Consider the following 11,700-nt stretch of genomic DNA (forward strand, 5'->3'; position numbering starts at 1 on the left):
AATTCATCACACGAAAAAAGTTGAAGATAGAGAGCTAGATTTTTGTATACTTATTATTAATGTTAATAAAATCTTATAATTAGAATTAGGGGAATGTTAGTCAAAGCTTTTATTTGTTTGAAGCAACAAGAACTTAGGCCTACGATAACAAACACCTTCAGCATCAGCCAAATGAAGTTGTTGACCTCCAAAACTTTGGCCTGGTAATCTTAGCACGAGAATTTTCTTATGTTTAAGGTGTAGAATTAGGGTTTGTGAAGCTCTGAATGTTAAGTTTCAAGTAAAAATCATAGTGGATGATCACTTGTGTAAAAAACATGACGTTGTTAATGCATGCTCATTAAAGTTTAAACTAAGTCATTTGCAAAATATTCATGGAAGCTTAAAGCACTTTACATGACCTTGAGTCATTGACCATGTGTGGGTTTTCGGAACATTATTTGTCATCCATGTTATCTTGATACTATTTCCTTGGTCAAGAGTGATATTTCTTATATTCATACTTCTGCTACCATTGCAGCAGTAGAAATTGGAACACTCGGGCACGAACACCCGGCGCGAACACTCGGTTCGTCAGACAAACTACTGGGTAGATGTCATGGCCAAATTGGGAGCACATAGATACATTGGATAGAGAGTGTGGGATCTAGCAGAATATCAGGTCACAAATGTTAAAACGGGTCAATTGGAGTGGATGCTCATTTTTACCATCAAGATCGATTTCCTAATCATATATTGTATTTCTTCTTTAATTGGATTTCCTAATCATATATTGTATTTCTTCTCAATTTTACCATTTTTTGCTGCTGTAGGCTCAACTGTAGTGGAAACTAAGGTAAAATCTATCTTGGAGGAGGATAATTGATATGATATGTTTTTATTAATTTGGTATGTACATTGAAATTATTCAAACCCTGTTTCGTTTTGGTTTTATAGATGCCTAACTGCATAAGCAGGCCCACTTTTTATCATTTATTGAAAAGGTCAAAGCACGCTTCGTGGAGAATTTTCAATTCAAAATGCAGGAAAATTTCCGGATGAGTGTTTAGGATCATCTATTTAATTTGGCAAACTTTCAATATGACTTGTTTCATGTCTCACATACCAATTTATAAGGTGACACTACATACATCATAGCCTAAATGGCCAATGCATTAGGGAGGAGAACAATGGCATAGGTCTTACTATAGAAAAAGTGATAAAATCTCACTTAAGTGGATTGTAGATGTGAATTACAAGGATAGAAGAAATGAAGGTTTTGTATAATAGAAATGGGAAGAAGAAAACAAATGAAAGTTTGCCCATTTATGTAGTTAAATGGGAAGAAGAAAAATCATTAGTGAAGTAAACATGGAACATTTTGTATATAGAAATGATTTATGATAATATATTATTGAATCTTCCACCCAGAAGAAACATGGTTCTATTACTTCAGCTGCTACACAATCATTTTTTGTAATAAATAAACACTTGTGTAGGCCTGGCTTATACCAGTTTGGGCAACGGTTAACTTGAACTTCCAGCATACATGGCCCAAATGGTGCTACACATCACAAGATTCTATCATCTTCCTTGAATAGCAGAGTCAGCTTGTATTCACAGTGAGTCACCTTGCTCACTCTTTTAAAGAAGCACAACTAACAAATTAGTGGCCCTCAGAAAATTAATATAGCTATCTAGTATAATAGCATTTGAGGGAAAATGGGAAGGTGACTTCTAACAACAACTGCTTTTTAACATCTTTTATAATTCATTACAAGAAGCAATGTTGAAATGTTGACCTCTAATAACATGAGAGTAGTGGACAAATTAAAATCACAAGTGGACTTGAAAAAACATGTAGAAAAAAGTGAGGAGATTAACTAATTAACAAAGTAATTATGAGGTAACAAAATGTTTCTCAATTCCAGAGGTGAAAATCTTGCATATTGAACGTGACACTGCTTGATAGTACCACAAGGTACTACTCTCAATATCTCTCATATTGGCTGACCCTTGGGAACAACTTGATCTTTGAGCCACATGTAAATAGGAACCAATACAAACCATGCAGCTGCCAATACACCCAAAGCGAAGCGCGTTAAGAAGACAAGAGGCTTTACTGGCTTTTCAACATCTTCTTCCTTTGGACCAAGCTGCAGCAAATTGTGGAAACCAAAAACAATCAGCACATTTTACACACTACTCTCTCTTGTTAATTGATGAAGAAAAAAATATTAATATACCACCATTCAGCAAATCCAAGTCACATGATGTGACTTCTTTGAGAACAACTACTACATTCAATGAAACCCTTAAATTCTATCACTATAATATCATAAGATGATTATAGACATTTTGCAGTTAAGCGAAAAATCCATCATGTTTGGCAGCAATGGTAAGCAGAAGGTGAAAATTTTAGTGCTTTATTGAAAATCCAGACTCTAAACCAATGTGTTAGTTCATATCATTGATTGGAAAAAAATCTAAAGATAACACTCAAGTTAGCTAGTTCATCAGTGTATAGTCATTTTATTTTTTACTTTTCATCAGGTTCATTAACACTTATCAATAGTTAACTTTTTCCCATTATATAATCTTTCTCGACCTATGGATATGACCGGTCATCATCTAAGCATAAACTCATGACAGCCTGCAGATATGTTAAATATGTAGGCATTCACAGTGGAGACGGACAGAAAGTTAAACACATTCATTATCACCTATAAACTATATTGTCAAATACGAAGCCATTCACGGTGGAAAGGGACAGAAGGTTAAACACATTCATCATGCTAAGTGTATAGTCATTTTATTTTTTACTTCTCATCAGGTTCATTAACACATATCAATAGTTAAGTTTTTCCCATTCTTTAATCTTTCTCGACCATATGAATATGACCGTCATCATCTAAGCATAAACTCATAACAGCCTGCACATATGTCCAATATGTAGGTATTCACAGTGGAAAGTGACAGAAGGTTAAACACATTATCACCTATAAACTATATTATTTAAACATATGTTATATTGCTGTTCACCCTCCAGGTTAGAGTATACTTTTTTAGGGTCAGTGAATCATAAAACTATATTATTTAAACATATGTTATATTGCTGTTCACCCTCCAGGTTAGAGTATACTTTTTTAGGGTCAGTGAATCATAAAACTATATTATTTAAACATATGTTATATTGCTGTTCACCCTCCAGGTTAGAGTATACTTTTTTATGGTCAGTGAATCATAAAATGGTAGGATGTATCATCACACAAACAGACACGTACCAACAAGGAAGGCATACAGACATTAAAAACAACCTTTGATTCAAATGCAAATAAAATATCAATAAATTCCAACAAGGAAACAAGGGCAACCATCAATAAAAATATAGATTGAAAAGCTCGGGTGACAAATACCTGCAAAGGAGAATCTCCAGATGCAGGTTTAACACCAGTCACTGAGCAACCCATGATCAAGCCATGACGGCGAACCCCACGATACCACTTTGGTCCAATCCTTTTCAGCTCGACATTCTTAAACCCTGCCTTCTCAAACCACTCAATGTACTCTTCCTCCTTAGGGAAAAGCATCCAAACATCTGCAAAGAAACGTGACAACCAAAATGTTGGGTGGACCGGACCAATTAAGCATGCTTTGCCTCCAAGTTTCAAAACCCTGTATGCTTCCTTGATGCCACGCTGTGGATCTGGCCAGTATTCAATACTGAGAAAAGAAAGCATATTATCATCATATCTTTAAAGACAAGCAACTTTACAACCATGAATATCATCACTGAGTAACTTCTAAATGCTTGAATAAAAATAATGCAACTAAAGCATGCTAAATGCAAACTTATACCAACAAGGATAATCATTCTTATAGAAGTTGAGCATATTCTATTATTTAAGGACATGGGAAACAGCATAGAGTGGGTATTTCAGAATTCAGAAGAATACTATTTTCTAAGAAAACAGCTTTTATTTAAATGCTGTTCTGGGCTCAATCGGATATGTATGGCAATCTTCATTTAAGCATGAAAAAACTGTTTCTAGAGAAGCTAGAACTTTGAAGCTTATTTGAAAAAAGCTGTTCGATTATTTTCAGACCAAACTCATTTTCTCATACAATCCCTGCAGAACTAACTATGCTCCAAATATTATTAATACAAACAAATAACTTCATACACGTTTTAGAAACTTACTATATAAAAGTGATTTTCTTACACAACTCAAACCAAATACATTTGACTACAATTGCTTTCAGCATGCACATCTAAGCACAAAACTGAATCAATTACACATATAATCAATTATTGAAATAACATGAAAGAGAAGGTAGACATGTACCTTCCTGCGGATACATATCTATCGGCATAATCAGTTCTAAAAGGAAGATCTTCGGCATCCCCTTCAACAATTTTACAATCCTTGAGTGGTTCCTTTTGCTTAGCTTTAGCAAGCTGATGAGGTGACTGGTCAAGAATGGTAACATTCTTTGCATCAACATGTTTAACAATACCCAATGTAGTAAAACCAGTACCACCACCAACATCAACAACTAACATGTTCCTATCATTCAAATCAGCAGGTTCAAGAGCATCATCTCTCATATCCTCAGTCCAATGACCAGGGTTGATGATATGGTCATACACAATTGAAAGGAACCTGTAGAACCAAAAGGCTTCTTTTTTGTGCTGTATGAATCTGGGTTGTGAGGTTGGTCTTGAAGATGAGATGCTACATTTGGGTACTATGGTCCTACAATTGAGGGTAGTCCTAGTAATAGGAGCAATAAAACGCAGATTTGGGTGCGTTTTAGAGTGCAAATTAGAACTAGTAAAACCTAACCCTTTTGGGGTTCTGTTAGTGAAGAGAGTAAGGTTTTGAGTTCCACTAAGCATTACTGAAGCCATTGAAATATTGAATGAATCTGAAAGAAGAACAAAGGAATTCAATTCAATTCAGTGAATATGTGTAAATTTAAAAGTATAAAAAGGAAAATGAAAAAGAGAGAGAAGGAAGAAGTAGAACCTTGAAAACTGGATTGGAGGAAGTGAATGAAAGTGTGTTGTGTTTTGTCGCTCACCACAGTTTCATTTCAATTCTCACCACTCAACTCATCCAAAAATGCAATTCCCAAACCATTGCCTTTATCCCTTCGTTTTTTTGTTTTCCACCAATTTTATTTTTTTAATTTAAATCCTATTTTTCATTTAACTTCATTACCATTTTTAGTGCTACAAATTTAATTTAACTTCTTGATTATGTTTAAAGAAAAAAATGACTTACCAACATAAGTTTAAAAAAAAGTTTGATATCTTAGTCAGAAATTTTATAGAAATATAATGGTTTGAATTAGTAGGTACATATCTAAACCATTAAATTTTTGAAACCTACTATTGGAGTAAATTTAAATCTTTAAATAATTTTTTAAACTTTATTCTTGGAGTATTTTTTTTTAAGATTTGTTTGCACCTTGTAACTTGTAAAGCCAATATTATTATTACTTCATTAATGACTTTTTAGTAAAATGTGTTCTTCCATTATGATTTACTAGTGTGTACACGATCAATATTATATGGAACTACATATTCAATTTTTATATATTTCATTTTTTGAATTAAAATATATTTGTTGTGTTCAATGTACTTTATATTATATTTTTTTGTGTGTTTATGATAATGTTTAGTTTAAGGTGAGATATGTCGTTAATTAATGCATTGATGGTAGTTGCTTAGGATTATATAGTTTTTTTGTAAAAATTAAATAATGTTAAGGGCAATATAGGAATTAAAAATTACACCATGAGGAAAATTATTTCAATTTTTGGCTTTATATATAGTATAGAATATATTATAGATAGATTATAGAAGTACAAATATAAATATAGATATATTTTATTTTTTAGAATTATAATGTATTTCTAATGTTTGTGTAATTTATATTATATTTTTTGTATTTATGATAGTAATCACTTTAAGTTAAAAGATATGTTTAATTAATGTGTTAGTGATAGTTATTTAGGGTTATATATTTTTTGTAAAATTAAATAATGTTAAGGACAAATCAGGAAGTGAAAATTACATCATGGAAGAAGTTACACCATTTTTTGTCTTTATATATAGTATAGAATAGATAATATACTCTTTACTTTTATAAAATTTTAAAGTAATAAAAATATTTGGTACCACATTCATTTATATTTATACTATATATAAAATAAAATTTTTATTTTATATGGTGTAATTTTCAATTTCTTATTTTAATTTGATTTCCAATTTCCTTTTTTAGTTGGAGTAATTTAATTTAAGCATGAACTACTTTCAATTTCATATTTGGCCCTTGGTATTTTTTAATTTCTACACACAAAAACCTATATAATCCTAGGTAATTACGGTTAACACAATAATCACATATCTCATATTAAATTGTACATTATAAAAAATACAAAAAAATATATAACATAAAGTAAATCCAATATAAAAAATATTTTATTTATCTATGATAAAATATATATAAGTTGAATACTTTCGAAACAAACTTAAAATCTAGAGAGAGAAAATGTATTTGTTAATAATGGATGAGTGTAATATGTAGTCACTTCATTATTCACTATCATGTTTAATTATTATTGGTTTTTAAAAAAAATGCAATTTAGTGTATATAAAATTTTACAACAATAATGTATATATATTATACTTCAATTTTTTATCTACTTTCACAATCATTCGTGATATTTTATTTGTTGATCATGTGAGTGTTTTTCTAAAAGTAGTATTTCCTTTTTTTTCTTTCTATTCTTTGAACATCGACTTGGTTGGATTGGTAAGCCTTAAACGATCCTAAATGTTGGACGAAATATAATTTTAACCCGAATTCAGCCTTATACTTGATGGATAACCAATCTCAAATACTAATCGGGTTAGCTTTTGAATTCAAACGCGACAATATATCTGATTAAATATAATGTATATCATTTTACATAGAACATTCTCAATATTAATTATTATTATGAATATTTAATTTGATATATGAAATGATATAGATGTAGATATTTTGTTAATTATTTATATGTATGTAAATGTGATGAAAAAAATCAGAGATGAATAACAATTTGGACCCAACAAGATTTCATTTTTTGTACCGAACTAAATAGGCACATACAAAGGCATGGTGACCATGACACAAGTTGGATTGGATCGTATTTGTTCTTTACTGACGCCTAAATGTTAATTGAGTCAAAATTTTAAACATAAACTTTGTTCTAAACCCGATAAAACCAAACTATACTCAAGGTCGATCATAATTAAGTCAAAACATATTAGCAGTTATGGTTGGGTCCAACTCACGCTTAGTTTATATAAATTTGTGTATAATATTTAAATCATGTGTTAGGTGTAATTAAATTAAATGTTATGAATATAATTTACTTTATTGCAGGTTAATAAACATAATGATTGTAGGTGTAATTTACTCATTAAACAATGAATTACACTTACAAGTTTAATTTAATTATATTCACCACTTATATTCTTTAAAATATTAAACCACCAATAATAAGAAATAATAAGAAGTGATTGTAATTTTAATAAACCCTAAGGACTAATTTACCGATAGGATTACCTATATTATATAATGATAGTAATAATAACATAAAGGTGAAGAAAAAAAAAAGTAAAATACCAATGAAGAGTGAATTACTTGTCTCTAGTGACGTATGGGCACTTCTTCCCTCTAGTCCTCTTGTAATATTATAAGATATTTACTTTTGATTTTTTTTATAAGTTTTTTTTACTAATTTTACATACAGTAATTGATTTTATTATAAAATATATTTAATCGAATAAAAAGAGAGAGTGATTAATGTTATTAAGGAATAACCATTTTTTTAATAAAATATTTCTAATTATCATATATTTTAACCATATTAACAATATTAGTAAGTTTCATTGGTGTGATAATACCTAAATTATGTTTTATAAAAGGAAAATGATATATCCTCCTACCCACAAAAAGATGACACGTGTCACAATAAAATATTTTATATTAATTATTAATGATTAATTTACAAGTCATTTTTTTTGTGGGTAGAAGGATTTAGTAGAAGAATATAGGAATGCCATTTACCGGAGAGAGTCGGTTGGTGTTGGGAATGCGGGGTGAATGATCTGAATTCCCAACAAAACAAAAACAGAGACTGTGTCTTGTAACAGAGAGAGAGGTTACAGAAGCGAAAAAGACAAGACTCAGAATTTTTGTAGGAAAAAAAAGCGACCCTTTTTTTTATTCCATATATATAATAACGTTCAAGTAACGGAATCATGTAGAAAATTACCTAAACGGCTTTTTCAAAAAGTAGACTTGCAAGCTTGTTAGCACTGGGAACTAAAAGTGAGTGAAGAAGAGAATTGAAATGTGTATGAAGTAAGAATATTGATTGATCAGTGGTAGTGGTAGTGGTAGCTTTTTAGTGTTTCAAAAAAATCTTAGATCTGTTTAATTTAATATCACATACGAAGAGTGTGGTTTGTTAAATAGTAATGGCGTCTGAAACGTCGTCGTCTGCGGATGAAGAAACAACAACTATTGTGGTTGCTGATAAACGAGGCAAGCATCGGATTCTCGCTGAATTGAAGCGTCTCCACCAAGACTCTACTTTTCTTCAGGTTAACTTACCCACCTTCCTCTTTGTAACCCTTTTCTATTTTGAATTTATCCTCTTTCTAATAATAAGAGTGTAATATATAAGTGTGACGACAGTGTAAAGAGTCGATGATTGAAAAATGACAGTGTAAAAAACTGTTACACTGTCCAGTAATAATAGTGTTGTTACTATTCATTGGATTGAAATTGAAGGTATGAGACTTATACTAAAACTAGTGGAAATTTTGGCAATGTGGTTATGGAAAGGAATTTGTTGTAGAGTAATATGATTTTCTTCCTTTGTATTAAAGATGAATGGTACTATACTACTATACAACCATGTTGTTATGCAAGTGGAAGTAAATATGGAAACATTGGAACTCCCATTTTGATCTGCTTTTGGGGCTGTTACGTTGCGTTAAACCTTAGTTTTAGCAAAACATGCCTTGCTTTACTACCCATTTTCCATAATTTTCACTCTTGAACATAGATGTTAAAAACAAGGGTACTTGGTCAAAGTTGAAATGAATTACCAAGTCACTGATTCCCAAAATGAAGTCATTACTTCCCAATAATCTGAATTTATGCTCTTGATTTAGGCTACAGATATGCATCCAATTTTTCGTAAATCTTCTCAACTTTGTTAGCTTTGAAATTTCGTGGTCGTCAGTTCGGTGAATGGGGTAGCTCCTATAATAGCCGCCTTGTTAAGTTATTTTCGAAGATATACCAAGGAATTATTGGTGTGGTTTATCCTTCCTCATTTCAAGCTCTTTATAAATTGCTAGTAAATATTACGTACTTAGGAAATATTGAAGGTATATTTCTTACCAGATTGGATTTATAACTTAACCGGTTCCAAAGCTTTTATATGCTGTTCCGGTGTTCCCCATTTCTCAGTTGTCATGCAAATTTACTGCCCTGTTTGAAATTATCCCCCCAGCAGCGAACAGCTATGTACGTTGATATTTGATAAAACAGCATATGCTTTTAATTTGAGAGGAATCCAACTTTGATGTGTAATGCGAGTACCTTCCTGGTACATACGGACAGTTCATTCTAAAATTTATCTTGAAAGTTGTAACATATCTAGAACCATATGCTTTATGTATTGTTTTTTCTTCTGAGAAAGCTGTGTTACGTAAAATATCAGCTCTCTTCGTTTGTGTTTCATTGAATGTTAGAACGAGGGGAGAACAATTAAGATAGAATAACTTATGGAGGAGGTACACTGATCTCTCATGCGTATGTCTTCGGACTTTCACCTCCTAGCCAATTTTCACGTGGCTCTCATAAATTTGTCTATCTTGTCCAGACATCAATCCTTAGTAACAGATTTGTTGCTCCGTTTTTTTTTTAGTGTTTCCTCGTAGTTTAAGGCAATAATGAACTAACTGTTTTGAAAAAAGTTACTCATCTCTCTTACTTCATTTCCTGCCTTTCTCATTCATAGTTCATTCTCTGTTCTTAAATATTATACAGGAAGAATTGGAAGAGCTCAAGAAAACAGATAATGTGTCAACCATATCCATGGAGTAAGTGCTGACTGAACAATTGTGTTGTTTCTTTTCTCTGTTAAAAAAGAAATAAGATAATCCTGATAAATAGTTTATGGGAGTCTTATACATGTTCTTATTTCCAACGTCTGAAATAGATAAATGCTTGTTGGATTTGTCTATTCAGCATGTTGCTGATAGGAGTTTTGCTAGTGCTGGGGGCTGGTTGGGGCTGATTGCACAAATTATGGTTTTTCTGTAATCACTTCTTCAAAAAGCTAAAAGCCTAAAACTATGACATAGACTTGAAAGTTATAATCTAATCTTACGTTGGCTAAAAAGTGTTTCTTAAAAGGCTTAAACAAGTTTCGCTTGACATAGTGCAGGTTGCTACAAAGTATTGAAAGTAGGCCTGATCCACTACTTCCACAGTAAATTTCTATTACCTTCAACTTTACTTTGCATTAAATCCTGCTTGTAGGTGTAATGCTTAATCATTAGTTTTCTCTAATAACAGAATTCCTGGACCTGTAAACCTGTTATGGAATAGATGGTTTGAAGGGCCTCAGGATCCAGCATGTAGATGTTGGATACTTTGATTTCGAGCATTTGCCTTGCAAATAGGATGACAAATGTTACTGCATAGAAGTAATTCTGGTACAATGGGGAAAATGTTTGATGAGATATTCTTACAACACACTAATCTTTGATGGGTTCTTGCTTTTATTACATTATTAGATGCTGCATCAAATACTGTTCATGTGAAATCACATTCATTTACTGCATTCAGTTGAGAAGTATCATTATTTATGCTTATGCCCATTGGTTAGATGTAATCATAAGTCAACTATTAACATGCCTTGGTGAAAACTGGTACATGTGATGAGTCAAACTTGGTTGACATATTTTAACGCCAACGCCATTCATCCATGAAGGAGGTGACCTTTAGAAAGGCCTAAAAATGAGTTGATGAGTTGTCAACTGAACCAGAATGAGAATGAGGGTTTTCAGGTAGACCTCGTAACGATGGGTAAAGCGAAGAGATGCTCATAATCCCTAATCTCACAAGTGAATTTGTTATGATTGATCCTGTAATCAATGTTGTTTCTAATTTTAAATCAACTCAAGTTTTTAGTGTACAAATGCTTTGGCATTCTCTACTTGCCTTTTAATTTCGTTACCCTTATGCTGTCCTTCCATAAAATTGCTTTTAGATGGTGTTATGTTTGGACTGCTACCTTTAATTTTTTTATAATGTTCAACAGAATGGTGAATACTTGTAGCTGTAGTGTCACACAAAATAAAGAATAATTGAAAAACTATCCTCATTTTGACTTGATAGTGAAATGTGAAAACCCCATTAGGAAAGGAAAATTAAACTAACAAGTAAACAATTTATATGGGCCATCTACTAAAGCCTATTCATTAAGTAACTGAAATGGACTTGTGCTATTAAGAATTTGATGTGGGCAACACTGATATACATAGGCCTGTGCTTATACCAATGATGATAACGATATTGGGCAATGGATTCAATGTCGATGTTGCAGCAGCAGCAGCAACAAGCAGTGGAAGTACGTTGA

At 31.8% G+C, this 11,700-nt stretch overlaps 2 protein-coding genes across 3 annotated transcripts; one reads left to right on the forward strand and one right to left on the reverse strand.

Annotated features, from left to right (window-relative positions):
• Positions 1,767 to 5,143, reverse strand: LOC109346662 (2-methyl-6-phytyl-1,4-hydroquinone methyltransferase, chloroplastic-like). Its single transcript, XM_019586350.1, has 4 exons — positions 5,010 to 5,143; positions 4,326 to 4,908; positions 3,396 to 3,702; positions 1,767 to 2,135 (listed from the first exon to the last, which is right to left on the reverse strand). Exons 2-4 carry the CDS (start codon positions 4,889 to 4,891, stop codon positions 1,980 to 1,982), a joined length of 1,029 nt encoding a protein of 342 aa, XP_019441895.1. The 5' UTR covers positions 4,892 to 4,908; positions 5,010 to 5,143; the 3' UTR covers positions 1,767 to 1,979.
• On the forward strand, positions 8,121 to 11,436 carry LOC109346663 (guanine nucleotide-binding protein subunit gamma 1-like). 2 transcript variants are annotated; one of them, XM_019586352.1, is made up of 4 exons: positions 8,121 to 8,644; positions 10,104 to 10,156; positions 10,499 to 10,548; positions 10,635 to 10,698. In XM_019586352.1, exons 1-4 carry the CDS (start codon positions 8,519 to 8,521, stop codon positions 10,649 to 10,651), a joined length of 246 nt encoding a protein of 81 aa, XP_019441897.1. In that variant the 5' UTR covers positions 8,121 to 8,518; the 3' UTR covers positions 10,652 to 10,698. The 2 variants fall into 2 exon arrangements, with proteins under 2 accessions (XP_019441897.1, XP_019441896.1); XM_019586351.1 differs by having other exon boundaries at positions 8,132 to 8,644; positions 10,504 to 10,548; positions 10,635 to 11,436.

This window comes from Lupinus angustifolius, chromosome LG04 (genome assembly GCF_001865875.1).
Source record: "Lupinus angustifolius cultivar Tanjil chromosome LG04, LupAngTanjil_v1.0, whole genome shotgun sequence".
Taxonomy (NCBI): domain Eukaryota; kingdom Viridiplantae; phylum Streptophyta; class Magnoliopsida; order Fabales; family Fabaceae; genus Lupinus; species Lupinus angustifolius.

What these genes read in the sequence shown, in the direction of transcription:
- LOC109346662 (XM_019586350.1), bottom strand. Translation starts at nt 4,891, where the DNA reads ATGGCTTCAGTAATGCTTAGTGGAACTCAAAACCTTACTCTCTTCACT. An exon ending in AGATATGTATCCGCAGGAAG is followed by an intron (nt 3,703 to 4,325) that starts GTACATGTCTAC and finishes TTCTTTTCTCAG; the next exon opens with TATTGAATACTGGCCAGATC. An exon ending in CTGGAGATTCTCCTTTGCAG is followed by an intron (nt 2,136 to 3,395) that starts GTATTTGTCACC and finishes AATTTGCTGCAG; the next exon opens with CTTGGTCCAAAGGAAGAAGA.
- LOC109346663 (XM_019586351.1), top strand. Translation starts at nt 8,519, where the DNA reads ATGGCGTCTGAAACGTCGTCGTCTGCGGATGAAGAAACAACAACTATT. An exon ending in AAGACTCTACTTTTCTTCAG is followed by an intron (nt 8,645 to 10,103) that starts GTTAACTTACCC and finishes AATATTATACAG; the next exon opens with GAAGAATTGGAAGAGCTCAA. An exon ending in GTGTCAACCATATCCATGGA is followed by an intron (nt 10,157 to 10,503) that starts GTAAGTGCTGAC and finishes GACATAGTGCAG; the next exon opens with GTTGCTACAAAGTATTGAAA.